At 38.0% G+C, this 25,871-nt stretch overlaps 3 protein-coding genes across 4 annotated transcripts; 1 reads left to right on the forward strand and 2 right to left on the reverse strand.

Annotated features, from left to right (window-relative positions):
* The first annotated feature begins 893 nt into the window (after positions 1-893).
* On the forward strand, positions 894-13,957 carry LOC131435058 (titin homolog). Its single transcript, XM_058602547.1, has 6 exons — positions 894-1,480; positions 1,563-3,829; positions 4,217-4,839; positions 4,913-5,191; positions 12,627-13,082; positions 13,178-13,957. Exons 1-6 carry the CDS (start codon positions 1,135-1,137, stop codon positions 13,266-13,268), a joined length of 4,062 nt encoding a protein of 1,353 aa, XP_058458530.1. The 5' UTR covers positions 894-1,134; the 3' UTR covers positions 13,269-13,957.
* Positions 13,958-14,769: 812 nt separating this feature from the next.
* LOC131437445 (aarF domain-containing kinase 1) lies at positions 14,770-17,213 on the reverse strand. 2 transcript variants are annotated; one of them, XM_058606799.1, is made up of 3 exons: positions 17,026-17,213; positions 15,391-16,629; positions 14,770-15,334 (listed from the first exon to the last, which is right to left on the reverse strand). In XM_058606799.1, exons 2-3 carry the CDS (start codon positions 16,603-16,605, stop codon positions 14,993-14,995), a joined length of 1,557 nt encoding a protein of 518 aa, XP_058462782.1. In that variant the 5' UTR covers positions 16,606-16,629; positions 17,026-17,213; the 3' UTR covers positions 14,770-14,992. The 2 variants fall into 2 exon arrangements, with proteins under 2 accessions (XP_058462782.1, XP_058462783.1); XM_058606800.1 differs by lacking the exon at positions 17,026-17,213 and adding an exon at positions 16,723-16,908.
* Positions 17,214-19,183: 1,970 nt separating this feature from the next.
* On the reverse strand, positions 19,184-21,457 carry LOC131433744 (uncharacterized protein K02A2.6-like). Its single transcript, XM_058600332.1, has one exon. It carries the CDS (start codon positions 21,455-21,457, stop codon positions 19,184-19,186), a length of 2,274 nt encoding a protein of 757 aa, XP_058456315.1.
* Positions 21,458-25,871: the final 4,414 nt, after the last annotated feature.

A 25,871-nucleotide genomic window follows, 5' to 3' on the forward strand; every position in this document is an offset into this window, starting at 1 on the left:
AACTCGATTTTGAAAATGACGAGCAATGGCCCTCAAAGTGTAAGTAGTGTAAATATTTGCGAGAAATGTTATTTAATTACAATTGTTTACTACATCTATAGGACCATTCCAGTATGAAAGTTTCCATGTGTTCGACTGGACCGAGTGCTTGAGTTCAAAATCGGTATGAAGCTAGAGACACTGGAACCATGTATTTCGACTTCAACCTGCATCGGTAGTGTTGTGGGAGTTCTCGTATCTCGACTTCGGCTTCGGTTGGATGGCAGTGACAACACGATTTATGAAGGCTTTCCGATTCGAGATCCCACGTTATTAGTTGCTTTTTATTTTCAGCCATTAAAATTCTATGCTATTTTTCTGAAATAAATGTTTTATTTTTTATTTCCTAGATTTATATAAGAATCTGAAATTTCCCTTTTGACTTTAACCAATATATAAAATTATAATTCTCTGGTATCTAAATTTGATATGAACTGATAGGTAAATGTGATATGAACAGTATATTACATCTTACCTATGAAACACGTAACTCTTACTGGATTATACATTGAACAGCTTTTAAATGCCAGTCCAATAAAACCTACGTGAAAAGTAGGGTGGAAAATATTCACGTAACTTTTCACGTAACTATAACATGATTATTATTTTGAGTGTAATGAATATAAATAAGATTTTCATTTCAGTGTGTGTTTCACACATTTTCAACTTTCTGCACAGATTTTAAAAATAACAAAGATTTCCACAGATTTTTGAAAATGATCACAGATTTTCACAGATTTTTGAAATCGAGCACATTTTTGGGCGGGAAACGTGCACAGATTTTTACAGACAGGTTTTTGCGGTTTTTGGCTTGATCTCAGATTTTTGAAAAAATGACCTGGCATCCCTGAACACCATTAAAAATTCGAAAAAAAGTTTAGATGCTTCGTGTGGAGCGTGTGGAGTGATGAAAATTTTGTTTTCAATTTAAATTAGGGAGTCACATTTCTAATTAGCTTTTTTTCACGAGTAATTCATGTGGAGTGAATGTGTGAATGATGACTTCAGTGATTTTCATGCATGTTTGAGAGTGATTTATCGTTTCACATTTTTCTGTCTTTCAAGAGCCTTTAAAATTCGTTCCCAATAAAAGTCATGAGCACAATTTCCTCCGCCATAATGACGCAAGCACAAACAATGGAAACAGTCGAAGATAGAATTGTTGAAGTCATTCCTACACCCGAAGAAAGCGGTTCAGTACAAATGCCCACTAACATATTGCCCATTGGTAGCAAAAACAATGTAGCTGTCGCTAAATCTTTGAGCGCCCTCGAGCATGAGGAAGGAGAAATCGAGGGAACTGATGAAGAAATGGGTGTTCTTGAATACGAGGATATCAGTTCGGAAGAAGAGTTTTCTATTCGCGAACGTATTGCACAGTTAGAAGCTATGGATAGCGAGATAAGCCAGCTTACTGGAAATGAAAATAGGAGGCTTCATGGTAAATCAGGGTTAATCGGGTCGGGTGTAAAACTAAGTATATGTTTATCGAGCGATGAAATAATGACCTATTCTATATTCAGTTAAAGATAAGCTCCTGATGACAGTACAAGACGGAAAGGAAAACTTTGAGTGTATTTCGGATGATGAGGATGTTGAGTTGTACTTAAACCGGTATGAACCTGTACCCAAGCCAAAACTGTTACCAACTCGACGAACACTTAGACCGTCACGTTCTGTATCACAGTCTTTAAGATCAGGTATAAAACGGCACATTTCCGAGAGGTCAAGGAGGAAAGTTGCAAAACGCAAACACGGACAATCAGCATTGCGCAAGGCATCATTGCATCGCAGGCATAAACGGCGGAAGCATACTGTTAGCAGTTCAGTTGTAAACGTAAAAGATTCATCTGATTCCGAAGTAGATTTTCCCTTGGACAGGGCAAGGCTGCAGGCGGCATGTAATATTAATAGTAGAAAACGAAAGACTGATAAGGAAAATTGGGATGCCCTAAAACAAAAACTGAAATTATCAATTCAAAGGCGGAGAAAAAAGAGCGAAAGTTATGATGTAGAAATAGTACAGAACGATCCAGTAATTTTGGACGACGATGATGATGAGGATGAGGAAGTATTACAACTACGATTGCAAGCACTGAAGACCAAAGCAGAAGTTAAGGATACAGGGTTTATTGATCTTATGGAAGATTCTTTGCCCCAAAAAACAATAGCAGAAGAGCAAGAATTGAGGTTATTGGCTTTACAATCGACCTTTACAAAGAAACATCAAATAAGGCTCCAGAAACGACAAGCAGATCGACCGTACTCGCCATCTGACGATATTCCGTTATTGCTGTCTCCTGCGGAAGAGTATCCCATTTCGACCCATAAAATCACCAATATTGATGATGATATCCAAATCATAGAAACTCAACCGGAAACTGTTGAGATAATCGATAGCTCGTCAGAAAATGAGGACCAAATGGATCTTAGCCCAACGGAGAGTACAGAAAGCCCGAAATCGCCTGATGAGAAGCCAAAAGTTGTTTCAAGCACAATATGCCAAAGTCCGTCATCTGAGATCCATTCTGATCAGTATGCTTCTATAGAAACAACTATTCCTGAACCACCTCCCCCACCGATAATAGGTAACATAAAAATAACTGCTCCGGAAGATGAAGACGAAGAAGCACTGCGCAATCAATTACTGTCTACTCTTTCAGCGTCCACTTTAAAGTCTAGTTCCAATTTACCAACAAGCCGCCCTTTGACCCCAGATTCAATGGTAGAAGAAGAAGCAGAAGCTTTGCGAGAGTTGATCCTCTCTAAGATGCACAAAAAAGTCACCACTAAGCATCTAGGAAATGCCCATACTTCTCCGCAAGCTGCAGAATTTACCAGTCAAGATGATGCCAAAGACATTCCACACGAAATTTCTGCTGCTTTTAATGAGCCTTCAACTGACTTGATCGACACGTCTCAAACGGGAGCTGTTCCTTCGTCTTCTGTAGCTACCAGCAATATGAGCATAAATCAATCGCGGGCTCCGATAAATCCTAATTTGATTACGCTTATCGGGAAGCAAAAAATAACTCGTAAAAAACGGAAGAAATCTCAAACAGCTATTCAAAACAGAGCAGCAAAGAAAGCACTTGCTACATTAGCAGTAGTGGTACCACCACCTGCCAGAACTTTGGTGAAGGCTACCGTAGTACAACTTCCTCCACCGATGCCCCTGTCACTGCCATTGGTATCTACAACAAAACTGGTCAATAATCCAAACAAACTGATCAATTTAAACGCTCCATTACTCGTCCACTCTCCCAAAGAACGCTCCGCAACAGTGGAAACATTTGTTCAAAAACCTGTACGAAAATTAATTATACAAGTAGGGAATTCAGATTCAGATTCGGATTCGGATTACTATCCAGTACCAGATACTGAACCGGCACCAAGGGATGTCGAACGTCTTCGTGATTCATTTTTACGTGATATCGATAATGCCAGCCCATCACGAATTATGTTAGAAAGTCCTGCTTACTCACCTGTCCCAATCGAGAACAACACGGAACAGGATGGCGGTTCGCTAGTTACTGTTGAACCCCCAATGATTACTACCAAAGCCAGTGATAGTGGAAGCAATCAGGCGGCATTTGAGCAAAGACTCGATCACTTTTTGAAATCAGTCCGAAGTAAGATAGATAACAATCAAAAAGCTAGCAATTGTGGTGATGCAACTTTAATACAAGCGGACGTGATACCTCCAGTTGGTGGCAGTTCTATTGGCTTGGGTGCGGCTGAGAATGTCCCAAAGAGATTGACGATTGCATCAATACCTACCACGCCATCGGTAAGTAGTCTATTTTTTCCAAATATGTTAGTTTAAAATAGGCTGCATACGTTAAACCGAAGCACCTGTCTAGATAAAAGATTAACTAAAGTGTGTAATCGGTTTTCGATTGTATATAGTGAAATTGAACTAGTACCTTTTCGTCAATAACATTACATGACCATGCTACATGTATTGATTGTTAACGATGCGTTTTTCAAGAATACGTGTTGCATCTTTTCGTCCGGGTTTATTTGAAATAAATTTTTGATTGTGAATGAATGCAGGTCAGTTGTTATATTTCAACAAATCGATGGTGCCTTGTCAAAACGTACCACTATTGATCGCTCTGGTTTGTTGCTACAAATCTGGAGCAACCCAGCACATATTTCTTTCTGTCATTCTCAGGCCGTCCGTCATTTACCCAAGTCAGCGCAGCTGGAATACAAACGTCTGGTGGCAAGAATGGCCCAGCTCGAGAGACAAAAACAAATTCGTATGGTGGTAGTCAATAAGGAACGTATAACTAGTAAACGTCCTCCTCCTTTGACAAAAACAATAGTTAATACAGGGTCGTTGGATGTAGGTGCATCTAAAAACCATGAACTTGTTGTAACCGTCAACCATGATAAAAGAGATGTGTTAGACATGTCCAATCCTAGCACTATATCTCGAAATAATGTAGCATCTATGACACGTGATTGTGATACGCTCTTCAAGCGAGTTCTTATTAATAATACAGTCATAGCAGAAAGCAAGACCAATCCACAGGATGACACAGCACAAAATCAACAGAAACCATTTTCATCCACTAAGACCAAAGACGACTCTAGTGAAACTAATACAGAACTACCTCTTATGGAAAGTAAAGAAAAGACATATCCTGCCAGTCCAAATCGCATAATTGGAGCTGCTCAAACAGATCAAGAAATAAGTACCCTGCGTGAGGCATTGCGTAGATTATCAACTATCAAGGAGGAGGACCGGAAGAGAGTGTTGTCAATTGCCGAGTACCGCTCAGAAAAGCATAGGTAGTTCAAGAAGATTGAGATGTTCCGTTTATTTAAGTTCCCTTGATTTTAATTTAATGTTTTCGTTAATCAGCCAAAAGTTCCACAAAGAACTACAAGATCTAATTGTTACGGTGGAGAATGCCCAACATGAGCGGCAGAAGCAGTACGATCTAGAGAATAAGGTTGCTTTCCTAAAAGAGAAGCTGATGGTGCTTGAACGAGCTCTTACACTACACAAAGGTCGTATTGCTCAGTTGTTTCCTGCACTCCAGCAATCTCACAGTAAAGTGATGCAAAGCCGAAAGAAATCGATGGAGCTTAACAATTTGTGTCTCGAAATCGGACGAATAGTTGAGGGCCAGAGTTATGAGTAAGTATTTTTCTATTTTGCAATCTATAATCCGTCTATCTTTAATAAGTTCATGAGACGTGAACCTTTTAACTCGGAAAAGTAAAAAAAACATCAATTTACAAAACATAAATGATTTTAAAAAACCAAAAATATTTCAGGGGTTAGCCAAATTTTGTGCTAGGGCACATAACCGATTTTGATATGTTTACGTTTCGTCCTTGACTCATTTCGTTCGGCACGTCAGTATAGACATTGCATTTCGATGCAAAGAAAACAAGTGTTCTGTAAGTAGCAGAAACTTTACGTCTGCTTAGCGGTTCAAATTTGACTGCCAAGTTTTGCATAAAGCAGTTCAATTTTAACTGCTATGCACTGATGAGTCAAAGACTAAACGTAAACATATCAAAAATATTTCCTTATCGTCTCAATTTTGTTACTTTGTTTCATAAATTAAATATGGGTTCTAAAAATCGCATGTGACTCGCGGTTATATGGGTTCTAAAAATCGCATGTGACCTGTGGCTTATTTGGTTTCTTATTACTACAAACGTTGAAGCGAGAGTGAAATGATACTTGAATGAAATGTCTATTAGTGCAATTCCACAAAGTATTTGCGATGTATCATACATCTATCATTTGATTTGAAAACATTGACAATTGGAATAACAACAGGATTTATAAATTTAATTCATATTTTGTTATGTCGCGTTGGTGGTCGTGCACACTGAAATCTTTATCTATGAAAGAAATCGGAGGTTCGCAAATGCATCCAGTTTCAAAAGGAAAAAAAACTATTTCTGTTTGAAGATAATTATGGACGTTAACGTTACGTCACGGAAGTATTATTTTGAATACTAAAGTATGTGCTTTAAATTCGAAATTTCGGCATTCATATCTGACATAGTATTCGAAAATGGTGCTAACGTGTGATAACAAATTTCTGAAATAAAGCCTAAGTCAAGGGAATGCGCTCGAGGCTCAATGCATAGGGCGCTGGTCTTATAAACCAGTTGCCATATGTTCGAGTTCCGACCTGGAAGAAGTGTTAGTGTCAGTAGGATCGTAGCACCAACCGTGCAATGTGATATCTCAGGTTAGTTGACTTCCCGTGAAATCAGAAATCAGCTTATTGAATCAAATGCATGATACTAGGGAGAAGTAAATCATGTTCAACATGCAACCTAAACTGACTTAGAACATGAAATGATCAATTGCTACTACTAGTAAGCGAGGAATTCTTTGCATCACTACAAGTGTCACGGAGTGTTAGTGGAGTGAGGAAACGATCAGGATTTACTTGGTAGATAGTACGATCTTATTATTTGAAAACCTACACGCAATGTTCGTAACCTGAACGTTCATTTGTAGCCAATCTTAAAGTGAATAAATAATATGAATTAATTATCATATTGCTCCGATTCACAACGACGCGTAACTCTGCCATGTTTCGATAATGCAATATTTTCGTTTAGAAGTGGAACGTATCATGTACAGTTTAAATTCTTAAGACGGTTTTTACTCAATTTGAAACCAACCGATCCGCCAATCTTATCTCGTAACATGATATCAAGGACAATTGTTTTATAAGAATATTATACAAAAATGGAAATGACAACTTATTCGCAATATCCGCTTGATTTATAACATGCATTGTTAAATTTGTAACGAAATGTTCATTTTAAAGCCTAGTTTTTTCCTCAATGCGAACAAACTGAACTCACCAGCAAAGGCTTACAATATGCATTAGAAAACTAAATTCTTAAAATAAGTTACTATACAGGGTCCGCCATGTAACGTTTTTTTTAAACATGCAATAAAACACAAACGGTTCATCCGATATCAAAATTTATTTTTTCATATTAAAGTAGAATCCTTCCGGTTAATTGTGGAATATAATTCCATTCCAATGGCTGCCTCGGCTGGCCTTGCAGTACGCCATACGGTCGGTCCAGTTTTTTAGTACATTTTCAATTGTATGCAGCTTTATTTCAGCTGTGACTGCACGAATGTTGTCCTTCAAGGTTTGAATTGTCTCTGTCTTGTCCACATAACACTTATCTTTGACAGCCCCCCAAAGATAATAGTCTAACGACGTCAATTCACAGCTCCGAGGCGGCCAAACGACATCGGAATTTCGACTGATAATTCGATCTTCGAGAACTGTGCGCAGAAGATCGATCGTAGCGTTGGCTGTGTGGTACAGAGCGCCGTCTTACTGGAACCAAATGGTGTCCAAGTCTTCCTCTTCAAGTAACGGGAAGAACCAATCATTGACCGTGGCGGCGGCTCCTGCCTCATTTTCGAAGAAAAATGGCCCAATGATGCCGCCATACCAAAATCCGCACCAAACCGTCACTCTCTGAGGATGCATCGGCTTCTCCATGAGAACGTGCGGGTTTTCCGTGCATCGAATATCCGTATACACAACCATTTTCGTTCAGCGGAAGGATAAAACTTAGTTTCTGTCAAATCAGAAGTGACATTAAGGTTACCAATGTCGAAATAACCGCTAGTTCAAAAAAAAATGTGTTAGATGGTGGACCCTGTACAAACATGTGAAATAAGAAAAACTACTAACAAAAAGTCTACACAATTTCAATAAAAGCTCCGCTAACGAATCGCGAATAAGAATAAGTGATGAGAAACACGTATAAATTGAGTTCAAGAACGAAAAATATAAAAGATGAAAATCATTTTAGATTAGACTATTCTTAATAACTCGAGGAAATAAATAAAAAAAAATTCTCTCGAAGTTATAGTGTTCTGATAACTGAAAGTAACTCCTGCAATTCGAAGAAAGATAATAGGTTTTATCAATCATCCATTGAGCCCTATCCCCCTCAAAAATTAAAGGTGTATATGGGGTACAAAAACTGCTATTGCATTTGGCAAAAAACCGGCTACGGAAATATCAATTTGATACTCAGCAAAATGGAGAGTCAATTGCTTCGATAGGTGAATAACTGAGGCTCTATTGACCCCATTGGTTTCCACTGACCTATCTGAGAAGTTCCGAGAGTAGCAACTCAAAGTGGAATCGATCGATTTCTCAAAAATACCTCATGAACTGAAAATCTGTACTGTCTCTTTTCGTTGACGACTAACCAAAGTGCAATTGATCGCTTTGATTTTCCATATTCAAAATTGAGGTAAATTTTCATTCATTTTCTCTGTGGCTCAATATATAAATTTCAGTTCAAGAGTCAAATAAATATTCTACTATGAATCGCATTAGCGTGACGTAATTTATGCATGACGCCTAGGAGAATTCAAAAAGTGTCTTTCTCTGAGATGGTCATGAAATTTTTAATTAATTGTTCGATAACTTTTTTTGGCTTTCTTCCTCCCATTGGGTGGTGGGCTTGACGGTATTGCAAACACTATCACATACAATCAATTAGCGTTACAATTTGATAAAGACATGCGTTACAGCTTTTAGCTTCATATTTGAATTAAATGAATAAGGTATGGAACGAATTAAATGAACAAGATGTTGATTGCATTACGCTCCAACATCAGAGATGGCATTTCACATTTCACAGATGAAAGCGCACTTCTTCTCAGTGTCCAGACAGATAGACTTTGAGTGCGTGCTTCCTTTGAAAGAAGCTGGTGCGAGAGAATAACATTTTCTTCGCATGAATCGCTCTAACGTGCTCTCGCCTAAATACACTCAAGTGATCAATGGCGCGTGATGGTGAGCGAACACTTCTGTGAACTTCAATTAATAGAGAGTAGATCTGGCCTTGCTATGAAAAATTTGCAATGAAAACCGAAAATTTTACGATAAATTGTTTTATTTTGCTGATTTTGCGTGTCCCACGCTTCTTCTACGCAAACCATACACCAGAGTGGTCACCGGCGTGTACAGTGAAAGTATCTGCATCCACCTCAAAGAATTTATTAGCTCTGCTCTAGCACTTTGGTGCGATTCAGTGGAGGAGGTAAAAGGAAATAAACAAACGCACTCATAATGCGTGCACACTTTATACAACAGTGGTGTATATATGTGAAAGAGATGAGCTCTCGTTGAAGTTCTCAGTGCGAGGGGAGAAATTTTGCTTGCTCTTCGTCACACAGAAGAGATGGACATCTCTGATGACAACAAATGAACGGTAAATCGAGTCCACTGATAGCTATCAAACGATGTTCATCCAGTTGGTATTGTGAGAATGTATCGTTTGGGACCTGAAGGGTGAGATGATGTGTGAGTGAAATGTAGGAGTAAGTGCATGCAAGAATGATAATAAAGGCCACCGTTTCAGCTTAGGACTAACGATCGACCATTAGAAGAGATAGAAATTGGGTAACGGTACCCCCATTCATCTCAAATCCATTAGTCATTTCATATACGAGAACCATTAGTTATAGTGAGATCTGTTATCTCTGTTCGATAGATTAACTTTAGAAGTAACATGAAATTTGGAGCATTTTGCTTCGCTAAAACAGCAGTATTGAACCATTTACGAACAAATGCTATGCGTTATTGCTTCTTAGAGATGAGGCAAAGACTTTGTATTCGATTTTATCACAATTCATTTATTGAAAGTCGAGTGATCGCTAAAATAACATGGTGACTCTACTAATGAGATGACTATTGGCACACTAGTTTTAGTTAGGATCTATTAGAGTAGCAATAGTAACTCAATGTTGTAATACTTGCGTGTGGAATACATGTAGGTATGTATGCATGTGTGTATGTGTGTGTCTGTGTGTATGTATGTATGTATGTATGTGTTTTTGTGTGTATGTACAATATACAGTTTACCGTGCCTTTGGGTGCGTTGTATCAAATTGGTAGTGATGCATTTCGATTGTGAGTCAGTGTACACCAGATGCCCCCTGAGCGGATGGTAACACTGTCAAGAATCAACTGAAGATAACGAAATGTAAACATGCTGTAGTATGTATGCTGGGACCCAAGTGTCAATATAATTTAAATAAAAACGCATGTCCTCAGTTCTTTTCCGTCAAACCATCATGCCCGGCATACAAGGATGTCATCAAAAAACACTAATCCTTTTTTTTGTCCCTTTTTTCCTTTTTTCGGAAATGGATGACTGAGGATGAATAAGAAATTCGGAATAAAGAATAAGATATTCAAGGAAAGCAGGAACAAATGTGATAGATGGGGAGCTGGAAAATTGGAAAATAATTTAATTAACACTCTTAGGAAATCTTAGATACAAAATGTAACATGGGTAAGAATAAAAACACCACTGCATACAACTAACATTTACATTTAAGGAAATAAAATAACATATCAGTAAAAGTACGGAATGGAAATAAAATAGAATGACAACAAAAGACACTTACGAAACACAATTGAATAGAACCACTGGAATTAAGGTAAAACAGAATATAAACTATGACCAAAGGTAAGAAAACCAACATGAATAAATAAACTGTTGGGTAATAATATAATTTCCTCATATTGAAAGAGGCGTTTATATGGCGCGCATGCGCTAATTCGGCCTGATACAAACTAACGAGGAGGGAAATATATTTTGGACAGGGCTGTAAAGCTGATTGGAACCCTTTCCCCACCAAAATGTGATATAAGGAAACTATAAGGATAACTATTTTTGGCTTTTTCATATAGAAAGACTGTACAATCACTGCGAAACCCGAGTTTTGAAACAAGGCCAGGAGAGCCCAGTGCCATGCACTCAATTCGTCGAATACGCAAAATGTCTGTGTGTATGTAACACCTTTGCACTAAATTTTCTCGTAGATGATTGGAACAATTTTCACAAAATTAGATTCAAATAAACGGTCCCATGCAAAATTCCGGATTTTTAACCAGATCCCTTTTCTGATGGGGTAGAATGTGTAAAACAAATGAAAACATGTGCTACAGATTTATTTGGAGATGGCTGAATCGATTTTCACAAACTTCGATTCAAATAAAAGGTCTTAAGACTTCATACAAAATTCCTGAATTATATTTTGATCCGACTCCCGCATCCGTAATTACAGGGTAATTAGCGTAAAAACAATCGATTTTAAATTATTAACACACTTTTCTCAGCGATTGGTGAGTCTTATTGTTCCATGCAAGACTTCTAAATTTCATCCGGATCCGATTTCGGATTCACAGGATGAAGAATTTTGAAATTTTCAAACTGTTATACAGAGCGCCGATTCAAAATATAAAAAAATATTTCTAAACAGCTCAAATCAATTTCGAACGATAGGCCTTGTCATGGCGGCCAAACGAACCGACTTTGAACATAGCAGTCCCCAGCTGGCGGTTCCGATGTCGATACCAATGGTCTCTACTCTAAAATGGAATTCACTTTTCTCAGCGATGGCTTGACCTATTTCCACAAACCAAGTCTTGTGATTTCATACGAACATCCAGAATTTCATTCGGATCCGACTATTGGTTCCGGAATTACAAGGTGAAGATTGTCAAAAATGTCAAATCTTCATATACAACGCATCGGTACTTACATGCACTGACATGCACGCAAGAAGAAAACAACACCGCTTTTTTAACGAAGTACACAGCCTGCGAGGCTCGATTCGTATACGTTGTAAAGAAAACGAAAACCGACACCGAAGCTCAGATTTGAAAACACAACCGAGTATATCGGCAACGAGCACACATAAGTACGAGTTTTCTACTTTAATTAAGAAACCACAATCACGGTGCAGGTCAGAATGTATGTTACTGGTGCATAATTTTGGTTGAGCACAGTGCTGAGATTAAAACAAATCATAGCCTCGTTACGGCAAGTACACACGAGAGAATGAAAGAATTTCAATTGATTAAAGTATATTTGAAAAAAGTCCTCGGAATGGTGTAGTGATGTCAATGAAAACTGAAAATAATATTTATGTACCTGCTGTGACCAAAATAATATTCTGTTTAGCTTGAAATATACAAAACTAACAGAAGCGCAGAATAACGCTTGATTCGTTTAATTGGTTCAATCAAAATAGAGCATGAGAGGTAATCAAATCTACTGGAATGAAAACAAAGCCTTATTAGTCAATATTCGGAATGAAATTTTTGATTAAACTAATTGTTAGTGGATATTGAAAATTGAACAAATTCCTAAAACTAGCCAGCTCTTTTTGGGACAATTCGCTAGTGAGCGGCGATCAACGTTACGGTATATAATTGCTTTTTGCACTCCATTGACATTTTTGCGAAAGCTTCTAGCGTCGCACCAACTATGAAATTAACGGTGCTGTTATAGGCTTGTAAAGATCGTTCAATCGTGTATCATCTGAATTTGACTTCAACCTTACACGCAAATAATATATATATATATATATATATATATATATATATATATATATATATATATATATATATATATATATATATATATATATATATATATATATATATATATATATATATATATATATATATATATATATATATATATAACCTGATGTTTTTATATGATTGACTGATACAACTTCTCTCCAATTCTAGCACCCCATCGACTGTGCGTAATGAAATTCACGAGCAACTAAAAATTCTAACTACCGAAACCAAACGACTGAAAAATATGAAAAGGCTCTCGTTTGAAGAATTTAAAAAAATCACTGCTGATCATCGTCAACAGCAATTAGAGAAACGACAAAAATCTACTATTAACGAAACTTTGCTTGAAGCTTCTCAGAATACCATTAGTACAACCGAGCAAATCACTACGATTACTCAAACAACTGTTACAGAAGAACAATCCTATGACCAGCAATTAATAGAAACGGAAATAGTGAGTAATCAACAACCAAAAACTGAACCTACACTCAAAAGTACAAGTCCGTCCACTGTACTTAATCAGAGTCGCGAAGTTTCACTGCAAAAAGCATCTGTGACTCAGATTGGGAAACAAACATGCTTTGCGACTTATTCCTCGCCTCTAGTGTCTCTAAAGGATCAAAGGTTAGTGAGTCGATTTATATAGCCTTACAGTTTACCTCTGAGAAATAGACACATTTCACTGAAGTAAATTATCGTTTCTGCCGTTTTTCTTCTAGTGCTTTAAACATTCCGGACGGTGTTATCTGTCCCTATCAGATGCGTGGAGAATGTGTCGATCAGGATTGTAAATTTGAACATTTTCAGTAGTGTATGTGCATTATAGTTTCTTCCTACTACTAAAACGAAACAAGCCATGCTGCAATCCCATATCCTATGTTGAGCAACAGTGTTGTCCAAGCCCGCTATCGATTCATATCAACATTTCTAACGGCTCGTTTAGTATTTTCAGAACCCTTTCTAATTTCTATTTTTCACACTTCCCTTTGCTGCACAGAAAAGAACGCAAAAGAAAATTAGTGTTTCAAACTTCTGCATACAAACAAATGTTTGCGGTAGTATCGCTGGAAGCTAAACCAAACTTAGGAGTGGTATTATTAGTACATTGTGCTTCAGTGTGTTTCTACAATTGTATAGATTTCGGAGAATGCGTTATCCTTGTGCTCGAAGTAACCGCGTGGCGTAACAAGCGCATGCTCGGGCGGGCATGCGGAGTCAAAAATATTTCAGTGATGTTAGATTTGCCATACAATTTTAGTTTATGTTTGGGTTTTGTGTTATATTACATTTATTATTACAATCAATTCAAGTTAAAAAAAAAAAGTTTTCGAAGTTCATAGTTTTAAGTTTTCAAAACTGGTCAGTTCAACGACCGCTGATGTTGTGTTGCAAAGAAATGAACTTATTACGTTAGTGTATAGATATACTGGATATATTCAACTAAAATGTTAGCGGAAGTATGAATAAAAAAATTAAATATTAATTTGAAAACTAACAAAGCGTTATTCTTTGCTCCGAAATCACAGAATTGATGCCCATAAAATAGTACTACTTTGCATTATTTTCGAGTATCCATCGTTTTCGGTTATGTTATGCTGTATGTCGTAGTTGTTCTTAGTTAGCTTTAAAAAGCAACTACAAGGGGCCTATGGGGTTCGAATTGTTGACTATACGACTATTATCAACATTTTGTTGTCTTCCACATATCTTATTTATATATGCGAAACTTTAAAAAATGATACCTGGAGAATTTTGTATGCCCTGGGAAGAACTGTTTAGTTTGTTGGTGTTGATCAAGAACCATCATCACTCATAATCAAGATCTTCCAACATTTTGTTCAAATGCCAAAAATCAGCATAATTCTTAAGAAATGGCTGCCTAACTAACGTACCACGCAGAGTGCAAGTAGATTCAATTCTTGTTCTGGTTAAGTAAAGGGGCTCTTTTGTACAGAGGCGTCTATGCTATGGAAATGCAAAGTGAAAATGAAATTATGTAAATGCGGCAATAGTCGTCTCTGCAAGAGGAATCCATAATAATGGCTTGAAAAAAAAACGGAAAACTAAATATTGTCCATTAATAATTGAAGTTTCGATCACTAATTATCTAAAATATATACTTTTATCTACTCGAATCGATGCATAAAGATGTTTCCAAGATGTAGGTGTAATGGTATTGAGAAGCTGTTGAAAATTGGTCGAGCTGTAGATGTTTACTACCTGACCACTGCTTATACGATCTCATTATTCGTATATTGTATAGAACATAAAAACGTTTTCTATGTCAAAACTAGATGAATAAAAAATCGAGTCAATATATAGATTTATTTGTGAATCATTATACAAACGAGCTCAAACACTTAAAAGCATCAATTGGTATCGAATATAAACAATTCTCTTTTTTATATATCATTCATTTTACTTCGGCTTTAACCGGGGGAACAAACAATTCTCTTCACAAAATTTGTAAACCTATATTAATAACATGAAATGATAATGCTTTCATCGAAATCGGTTGTCCTCGTTTGCTAGACTCAAAATATCATTCTCAGTGCTGAGAACAAATGTAAACTCATTAAACCTCGGTACAGATAGTACAGGTTCAGCTTCAGAATAGCCCAATTCTCCCGGAGACATGTGGACAGTTTGCGCCATGGATCCGTCGCTTCCAGGTATTCCTGATTACCAACACTCTTAATGCAGCATTTGCTCATCACCCAGAAGGCAGTCATTCTATTCTGAGTTTTAAGTGTCGTTTCGATCCCCCGAATCAGATCGTTCGTTTTCAATACCAGTAACATCTGACGGTCTACCTTTTCCAAAACGTCTGAAATATGTGGAATAACGAGTTTTCCTTCCTTCTGAATCATTTCTTTCTGTGGGAAAAAAATGCGAAATTACAGACAGCTGTTAAAGGTAATACTAAGCTCACCTCGCTTTCATCTTGTTTTACCCTGTCAATACCACTAATGACGGAGTTCCATGGCCGTCCAGTAACCATGCAAGCAAACAGTCCCCACATGCTACCTTCGACTCCAAGGGCGTGAGCATGCTTCTTCATTCCCATTTGATCTACTTTTAATATACTCAACCATAATTTCGAATACTCATAACGAAATTTTTCCGTTAAGTTCGCGTACAGACCATGATCTAATAATATCACCTCAGTGTCTCCTTTGTTGCTTTTTCTCACCAAAATATTACCCGGATGAGGATCACTGTGAACGAACCCTTTCAAAAATATCATATTGGCATACAGCTGACCTATCTTGTTGGCAATGTCGTATGGGTCAAGTTTTTCTTTTTTGATATAATCCAAATCGTTGACTTGACCGCCTTGGACAAATTCCATCACCAAAATTCGAGAGGTGGTATATTCCCAGAAAATTTTTGGAATCCTAAGCCACTGGTACTCTTTGAACATTTCGGCTACTTTTTCAGCATTATGTCCTTCATGCTCAAAATCCATTTCAATGGGTAAATTTCGTTTTGTTTCTTTCACTAACCACTGGAATTTGAAATCTGGGAAAGTCCACCCTACTAGTTTGACCAAAGTTTCCATTGTTTTGATGTCTACTATTGAATTTCCTCGCACGTATGGATGCTGAACTTTAACAGCAACTTCAGTACCATCCTTAAGTGTAGCCCTGTGCACCTGTGCTAAGGATGCCGTTCCAAGTGGTTCTGCATCAAATGATGAAAAAATATCTTCAGGATTCACCTTAAGATCTTGGCGTATTACTTTATACAGGTCTTCTAAGGGATTTTGCGGAGCATTACTGTGTAAAATCTTCATAGTATTCACGTACTCGTATGGAAGTAAGTATTCCAGTGCACCAATATGTTGTCCAACTTTTATGTACACTCCCCGATTAGAGCGACAAAGTTCTAGTAACTTTTCAGCAGCCAGCTTATGCGTGTCGCTTTTTAATTTTATATAGATTGGATCTGTTTTGTCTGGCCATTTCTGTTTGTACAAATTGGCTTGGTAAGTAGCAGCAATGTCGAAAACAGTTACTCCTGCTCGACCCAACCTGACTATACCTATTGAGTTAATATCATAGTCATTTGCATGCAAACTCAGAACGGTTCCAACCAATGATCCTCCGATGAGGCCGTATTTTAACAGTCGTCTAGTAGGCCACATTGCACCTCTATCGTTTTTGTTGATCTGAAAATAAACAATAATAACCATTGTAGTTCAATAAGTGTCTAGATAAACTTTACATTTTTAATTAAACTGAACAGATTGCTTTCTTCGTACCTAACGGGTTTATTCGCTTTGACAAATTTTGAAATATTTAAACCCATCCCTTATTTGAGGTCACAACTATAAATCCGGTTATAGTTGTATGCCATGTGGACGTGGTTGCGCTCATATTAGCATAAAGATAACGACCTCGACCAAGAATACTCATCTTCCATAGTCCACAAAAACTGGTTATGCTTTGTATGAGCAAACGGTATCATAAATATATGCTATATCGATGACGAGGCGCAAACAAAAATTATTTGTGACCATCTATTCAGGAAGTTCTGAACTTACGTAAACATATCTGTAACTTACCGTTGTAAAAAATATTTTTAACAATTACAGTTCACACATGCTACGAAAACATTTCGTATTTCCAGATATTTCACCACACAAGCAAGGATACATTTCAATAACTGTGAATGGAAATATCGTACCACGCAGAAACTATCATACTTCAAGCGTAAAGCTAGCGGTACCAACGAATGAATGAAGGAATGAAATGTCTGACAAGTGCTAATAATCAAGAGCGAATGAATACCTAGTGTGAGAGAGTGACGTGTTCGAATAGGGTGGAGCTAAAAAATAATCAATAGCGGCCCTTACACGAGTCATTAAAAATGTCATTACTTGTTTAATTCGTATGCATCGTATAACTCATTGAAGCCATATGAAAATTTACATTTTTTTTTATTAAGAATGTACATGAAGTCTAAATTAGTGTAACAATAATGAATTGATAAGAATATCACATACGATTTATATGAAAACTCGATAGAACTTATCCCATTTTATAATGTATGTGGTGAGTCCTCGATATTCATCAGCTGCTTCAGGCAGTTCACCTGTGATTTCTGCATCATAAAGCAATTTATAATCGCAGACACGTTAGCTCTTTCAAGTCCCATTAAGAATATATTTACGAATCATGAAATAATAAGGTATGTTTCATTTTTTTCATTACTGACTAGTGAAATGATTTATTTTTTATTTAATAGCTTTGGGGTCACACTTCTTTACCGTTAATATTAAAAAGTGCTTCCAGGGATTCACCACTAGTAAAGCTCGAATCCTGAAAGAACAGCGCGATAAACGAAAATCACCGATAGACGTAAGTGTAAAAACGAAATAATTATGAAATGATAAAAATAAATAACAAAGTTTTTATAATAATATAAATATCTTTTATTGCAGCTTTTGATTCCTCTTAATATAATAAGCCCATTGTTTTTAACAATATTGCATATTCGCATCACTTGTTTAATTCAATAGTAATCATTTGATCTATATATTACTGGTATATTGAACTATAATGGCCTGCATTAAAGGCTATTTATAAATGTTATACAACAAGCCATATGTTTTACATGAATCTATATATATATATATATATATATATATATATATATATATATATATATATATATATATATATATATATATATATATATATATATATATATATATATATATATATATATATATATATATATATATATATATATATATATATATATATATATATATATATATATATATATATATATATATATATATAAATTCTGATTGAATAGAATATGCACTTTATAAATTGTTCCAATATATGTTGTGTATATAGGGGGTTGCTAATAAATTTTATTGAATCTGGAAATTCCATTCGCTATATGAAATTCTGATGAAAATAACTTTAAGAAAAGTTTTATGTTCTATATGATAATCTTATATGTTTGACATGATATTGATACAACATGTAATTTTCATTGGAATTTCCAATAGTGCAAATATATTAGAATCTCATATTGTAAGCTCGTTACTTACAATTATCTACGATCGGGAATTTTCTCAGCTCAATAAACTCAGACGTACCGTTCGTGAAGGAAGAACAAAATATAATGTGTTTATTTTTCGTAGCTCTACAAACATATACAGGAAGTCTACACAAACTGCTATTCATATTGCTGTGAATCATAGTTGATGGATACTGTGTTGCAAAGTTCGTTTTTTTTCTCTTACAGTTCGGCCAATCCTGGCATCTCTATTGTCCTCAATAGAACATACATTTGCTAGTGGTTATACAAAATGTTTGTGAAACAATGAGTAAGCAAGAATTACGAATATATCGTTAGTTTGTTAAGTACTGGAAAGTTTGGATGATTAAGCCCATTAGATTTCAGCATGTAACAAAGACGCAAAGTTATTCACTGTTCTGAGGTTACATTTTCTTTAGTATCGGTATTCGGGTTAGATTTTTGATACAATTTCATATTTGTTGTGTTTCCGTCAATTAAAACACTACTTTACTAATAACTAATATTTATTATCTCGACTACATCAGTCGTTCGTTAATTCAATTTTATGAGTGAGAACAAAAGTAAAAGTTTTCTCTTCCCGCCCAAGCGTACTGACAGCTTGGCCCATCCGTATAACGGTTCAGGGTTGTCGCTATAGGGTGGTAACATCTCCCCCTTTATTCCTAACCAACGACGTAATCTTCTAAGCGTTTGGGAATCCGAGATACTCTGGTTGGTCTGGAGGATTTCTGAATAAGTGGCTGCGTTGTTGGTTGGTTGGATGTGGTTGAACTGGCATCGTGGAACTCGTCAACTGGACCCAGTTCATTCGCAGATTGTTGAGCTGAAGTTTGCCTTCGTAAGTCGAAGTTGTCTACGAGAATATCAAACGGAGTTGACACTGCTGACGGTTTGATAACGTTGTCGCATCTAGGCCGAAGCTGGTTGATGTGTGATCGAATAAGCTTACGGCGACCTGACTGTTGATCTAGAAGAACATTAAAATTAACTCCTCCAATGGCTTCAACTACAGTTCCGGAAGCCCATATCCATTTATCTGCATTTTGATACAGCTTAGCATAGACTGTCGATCCTGTCGTGAACTTCGAATTACGATAATTTCGAGTACTGTTGAATACTGATGGTCGAAGAAGATCTAATGTTGTCCGCATGGGCCGACCTTGCATTTCCTCTGATGGTGATTTACCAGCAAGTGAGGCACTAGGTATAGACCGGTAAACTTGTAGAAAAGTCTGTAACGCTTCGACTGATGGTACTTCTTCCCCCTCTACGATTTTGCGTAATGACCGTTTCAAGGTGTCGACAAAGCGTTCTGCCTGGTCATTCGACTGTGGGTGATATGGAGCTGTACGGATGTGGATTATCCCTAGTTGCTCACACATCTTTTTGAATTCAGCACTGCAAAACTGCGTTCCGTTATCTGTGACGATAGTCTCCGGAATACCGAATCGAGCGAAAGTTTCCTGAAGAAATCTGATTGTAACAGATGATGTCGTCTGTCGTGTCTGGAAAATTTCTGGCCATTTTGAGTATGAATCTACTACAACTAAATAGTAGAAACCATCAAGCGGTCCTGCGTAGTCTAGGTGAATCCTTTTCCATGGTCCAGCCGCTCGTGGCCATGGTTGCGGTTGATGATGTGTTGGAGACTTCGCAGTGCTAGCACAGATGCAACACTGACGAACTAGATTTTCAATGTCGTCGTCGATGTTTGCCCAGTAGACTACGCTGCGAGCGATTGCCTTCGTCCGTTCTACGCCTTGGTGACCACGATGGAGCTGCTTCAGAACACGCTGATGGTAGCATTCTGGAATCACTATAAGCTCGTTCATCATGATGCATCCGTTTACTACGGACAACGATTCGCGTCGAGAATGGAAAGTCTTCATGTTTCGATCCGTAATCTTGCTATTGTTTGGCCAACTACTGTCGATGTACTGTATGACCTGCTGTAGTAACGCGTCCTTGTTCGTTGCTGTTCTGACCATCTTATAGTTTATTGGAAGTGTTGAGAGACATTCCTCAAGACATGCGTTGATGTCATCTTCAAGATTGACTGCTGCAATAATGTACTCTTCCTCCGGCTTCTGGTGATTACTTATCAACCGAAAAAGTACGTCCGCGTATCCAAACTTGTCTGTTGCGATATACTCCACGTTGAAGTCGAATCCGAGTAGCAATAATGCCCATCGCTGAAGACGATTCGCTGTGTGCAGTGGAATACCTTTCTTGGATCCGAACACTTTCAGTAGAGGTTGGTGATCCGTTTGCAGTATAAACTTCCTTCCCAGTAACATTCGTCGAAACTTAGTTACCGCAAAGACCAACGCCAACGCTTCTTTTTCCACCTGACTGTATCGCTGTTCGGTGATGGTAAGCGTTCTCAATGCAATAGCTTTCATTTGACCATCTGGGAAACGATGCATTATGATAGCGCCGATTCCTGTTTTTGATGCGTCACCAGCTACGATGAGTTCAAGGTTCGGATCGTAGTGCGTGAGCAACAAGTCTGACTGTAATATGCTCTTGATGCTGTCGAATGCATTCTGGCACTGACTATTCCACACAAACTTTCGGTCCTTTTTCAGAAGATCATCCAATGGCTGTCTTATTCGATGAATTTCGTGGATGAATTTACCATAGAAATTAGCCGCTCCGAGAAAAGATCGGAGTTCACTGATATCTGTTGGTGGCAACATTTTCACTATGGCATCTACCTTTTCTGGATCAGGCTTGATACCGTTGGCATTGATAATGTAGCCGATGTACCTGATTTCGTCTTTGTAGAAACTGCATTTCTCCGGACGAATGTGGAATCCGTATTCACGTATTCGAGTGAACAACTTCTCTAATATGCGATCATGTTGTTCTCTATCTTTGCTGTGAATTAGGAAGTCATCCAAAAAATTTTCCACTCCTTCAATACCCACGATCATCTTGCTCATTAACTGTTGGAAAGCTCCAGGCGCAGATTTGACCCCAGGAGGCAATCAGTTGAATTGGTAGAGCCCACGATGAGTGTTAATTGTGAGCATCCGCTTAGATTCATCATCCACCTCGACCTGAAGATAGGCATCAGATAAATCAATAATACTGAACATTTTGCTTCCCGACAATTTTGAGAAAATGTCGTCGGGTGTGGGTAGTGGAAAATGGTGGGATTCGATTGCCGCATTCAGCCCCGTGGAGTAGTCGGCACAGACTCGAACTTTCCCTCCTGGTTTCTGAACTGAGACAATTGGAGCTGCCCAGTCTGAATAGTCCACCGGTTCAATAATGTTCATTCACTGCAATCTGTCAAGTTCTTCCTCGACTTTTGGTATTGCGTGAAAAGGCACCGGTCGTTTTGGCCTGAATACCGGTTGCGCATCGGGTCTCAAACACAATTTCAACTTTGTTTTAGTACAATGTCCGAGAGAATTTCTAAAAACTTCGGGAAACCGATTAAGATACCAGTCATCTGAACTGTACGAATTGGAACGATTTACCTGGTTACAGATGACTGTCAACGGCTTTGACCAAACATCGAAAGCGTTCATGAAATCCAAACCGAGCAAGTTAAGATCCTTTACTGATGTGACGTAACAGGTTCCATTGTGTTGTTGGATGCCGATCTGCATTTCGCAAGCAAATTTTCCCACTAGCGGTAGCTGTTCACCGGAAGCTGTATTCGCTCGATGTCCTGTTTTTGAAAGTGTAGGCGATCCGCATTCCCTCCAGCTTTGCTCGGTGATGATGGTAATGTCCGAGCCACAGTCTAGTTGCAGTTTCACCGGATAACCGTTGATACGTGGAGTTGCATATTTCCGTTGGCTGCAGACTTGATTTACCACGTGGATGCTGTTTGCTTGATTCTGCTTCTTCTTTTTGAGCTGCTGCTTCTGCTGAGGCATCTGCTTATTGTCCTCCGTCTTGTTGACAGTACGGTTAAAACAATTACAGTATCCTTCTTTGTGTCCTTGCTTCGTGCACTGCTTGCAGACGTGATTTGTATAGGAACAATCTTTGACAAAATGCATTGCTCCACATTGTCAGCAAGGTGAACGGGGAGCAGCTGAACTCGAGGAATTTGATTTCGCAGGCTTTGCGGCTTGGTGCTGCTGGTGCCGTTGAACCGCATGTACGCCGGAACTGGAACTGATATGCTTTCCCACCAGCGCTGTATCGTGTTTCAAGTTCGATAACCGCTGGCATTCCGTGATGAGCACTTCAAGATTGATGTCCCTTCCGGTTTCTGATTCCAGTTTCGAAAGTAGCCGTGTTCTGACTTCCGCTTCCTTCGAAGACTGCATTCCGCAGATGAAAATCAATGCTTTGAATTGGTCGATTGTGAGATTTGCCAAATCAAAATCCTCACAATGCCGATTTACGACTCCAGCGTATGTTACGTAATCATCTGCATCACTCTTGACTACCCGTAGGCAATCGTAACGTTTGCTGAACAATGACTTTTGCTGTCCGAAGATAACCTTCATCTTCTGCACAACCTCATCAAAGGTTAACTCACGTGGATGTTTTGGTAGGAGGTAGTTTGTGAACTTCTCATGAACTGGAACACTTAAACTACGCAGTAACAAACGAATTTTCGCTGCGTCATCCAGCTCTCTACCGTCCGCTCTGAAAAGATCTTCATATTTGTTAAACCATCGATCGAATGTCATTCCTGCCGCTGGATCATAACAGAATTATCTGATTGCCGATGACAGTGATTCAACAATCTGATCTGCGCTTCGTTTCTGATCAACTGCCGGTGGCGCCTGTTGATGTGTAAGACGCTCAAGAATAAGCAACAGCCGGGTGTTTTGCTCCGCCATTTGCTTTAGCAGCTGCTGGTTGGAAACTTCCGCAGTTCCATTAAAATCCTCCGTTTCTCCGTCGGATAACATTTCTGTCGCGGTATTCGATGAAAAGAAATTTCAGAGACACTCCTCGTCGCCAAATATGTTGTGTTTCCGTCAATTAAAACACTACTTTACTAATAACTAATATTGGTTGGATCGAAAATACCAGTGAATGGTCGACTGGATACTTGATATTTGTCGATATCAGTTATAACATATCGATTGTGATTTAAAATTCTTCTAACTATATATGGGCCTCAAACAAACTGCTAATATATGTAGATTATTTCCCTTAGTTTTCTCCAAAGGACCCAAGTGATCGATGTGAATGGTTTGGAACGGTTTATCGGGCTTTTCATAAAGGTTCAAGTAACCATCGGTTTTTCGGAACTTCGGATTATAGTTGATACATGCAATACACTCGTTGATGTGTTTTCTGAGCTTTTCTGCTAAGTTAGGTATGTAAAAGTTACGCGTTATCATATCAGCTACCTTGTCCACACCGAAATGTCCTAATTCGTTGTGATACTTGAACATCATTGACGTCTCCATTACTTGACGCACGTACAAAAGATTTTTCTTTCCCCTAATTTTATACACGATTTGATCTATAATCCTGTAGCCATCGTTCTTACCATCCTCTACGTCGCGCTTTATCTTTTGGATATTCCCGTCTTGCAATTGGTTCACATACAAAGCACTTTCGTTTATTCCGAACGCACCTCGTTTATCTTCGAGTGTATAAACATGCGCACGCGATAACGCATCTACATGTTGCATTTTATCACCAGCACGATGTATAATCTCATAATCGAATTGCTCAATGAATAAGGCCCACCTCGAGATTTTGGGGTTTAAATTTTTTTTTGTTTCAATTATAGAGGCTTTAACATCTTAGGTCATTCGCCTCTTCGGATCAGAAAATCTTTCTGACCCTATGTGCGGGGTTGGGAATCGAACCCAGGCGGGCTGCGTGAAAGGCATCGACTATCCCATCACGCTACACCCGTCCCCCTGGTTTAAATCTTTCTTATTCAGCGTTAACTGAAGAGCGCTACAATCCGTTACGATTTGGAAACGAAGACCGAACAAGTAGTTCCTGAAACGTTTTAAGCTGTACACTATAGCTATAGTTTCTAATTCGAAAGAATGTAGTTTTTGCTCAGACGGTGATGCTCTTTTACTGAAGTACATTACAGGGTGGAAATATTTGTCCTCCTTTGTTTTCTGCATAAGGATTCCACCGAACCTGTATGACGATGCATCGGTATGTAACTGAGTCTCCGCAGTAGGCGAATAAATTTTGAGGACAGGTTTCGTCGAGAGGATATTGCAAAGCATAGCAAAAGATTGTTTCTGTGCGGGACCGAACACGAAAGGATCATCTGTTTTAAGTGAATCGTACAATGGACCAGCTGTGAAACGCTGTACAGCTCGAAATGAATCCGGTTGCGGGAATTCTTTAATTAGGTTTTGCACGAACATGGCATAACCTCACAAAAATGAACAGAATGAACTTTTTTTGACAGCCGACGTGTACTTGTTTACAGTTTAAAAGTTCATCGGAAGTTCATCGTTCGAATGTAAAAATTGCAAGTCGCCTCACACTCAACAGATTCATACATAAATCGCTCCTTGATGCTGGAAACACATACAGGGCAATCTTTTTAGTTATTTTCACTGTGGAATACGTTTTTAACTTGCAGTCGCAAAACAAAACAAGTACACGGTAACTGTCAAAGATGAACTTGATTCATCGGCAGTTCATTTGTGTCGTCATCGTGCAAAACCTAATGGCACTCACATGTTTGACAGAAGGTTGAATGTTGTTATTAGGTTTTGCACGATGACCACTCGAATGAACCACCAATGAACTACCGATGAATCAAGTTCACCTTTTGACAGCTATCAGTGGTTTGTTTACATATCTATTAACACGTATTCAAATTAGAATGAACGCAATGAACACATAAACAAACCACTGATAGCTGTCAAAGTTGATTCATTTGGTTCATTTTTGTGAGGTTATGCTACGTTCGTGCAAAACCTAATACGTCACATCATATCCTAGATACTCTAAACGGGTTTTCAGAAAGTGGCATTTCGACAAGTTTAGTTGAACGTGATTGTCAGACAGTATCCGTAGTAGTTGTCTGAGAATCTCTAGATGATATTTTATGGATTCAGTAGCAATAAGTATATCATCGAAGAAAACGATCACATGCCCCGATTTGATTAAATCAGAAAGCATCTTGTTTATATAGCTTACGAATATTTCGGGGCTTTGCAATACCCGAATGGCATGCGAGTATATTCTGACTGTCCGTTTTCGACAACAAATGAAAAATATTTACGGGATGATTCATTAATTTCTACATGGTGAAACCCGTTCTTTAAATCGAGAGATGTAAAATGTCGCTTATTTCCCAACTTCATTATTTGATCCTCGATTACCGGAATTGGATAGTGATCTCGTTCAACTAATTTGTTCAAGGCACGAAAATTTACG

This window comes from Malaya genurostris, chromosome 3 (genome assembly GCF_030247185.1).
Source record: "Malaya genurostris strain Urasoe2022 chromosome 3, Malgen_1.1, whole genome shotgun sequence".
Classification (NCBI taxonomy): domain Eukaryota; kingdom Metazoa; phylum Arthropoda; class Insecta; order Diptera; family Culicidae; genus Malaya; species Malaya genurostris.

Excerpts from the sequence above, each read along its gene's own strand:
- LOC131435058 (XM_058602547.1), top strand. The coding sequence starts at position 1,135 with ATGAGCACAATTTCCTCCGCCATAATGACGCAAGCACAAACAATGGAA. Across the intron at positions 4,840-4,912 it reads TACCGCTCAGAAAAGCATAG|CCAAAAGTTCCACAAAGAAC; the intron begins GTAGTTCAAGAA and ends TTCGTTAATCAG. Across the intron at positions 13,083-13,177 it reads GTGTCTCTAAAGGATCAAAG|TGCTTTAAACATTCCGGACG; the intron begins GTTAGTGAGTCG and ends TTTTTCTTCTAG.
- LOC131437445 (XM_058606799.1), bottom strand. The coding sequence starts at position 16,605 with ATGTGGCCTACTAGACGACTGTTAAAATACGGCCTCATCGGAGGATCA. Across the intron at positions 15,335-15,390 it reads TAAAACAAGATGAAAGCGAG|AAAGAAATGATTCAGAAGGA; the intron begins GTGAGCTTAGTA and ends TTTTTCCCACAG.
- LOC131433744 (XM_058600332.1), bottom strand. The coding sequence starts at position 21,457 with ATGATCGTGGGTATTGAAGGAGTGGAAAATTTTTTGGATGACTTCCTA.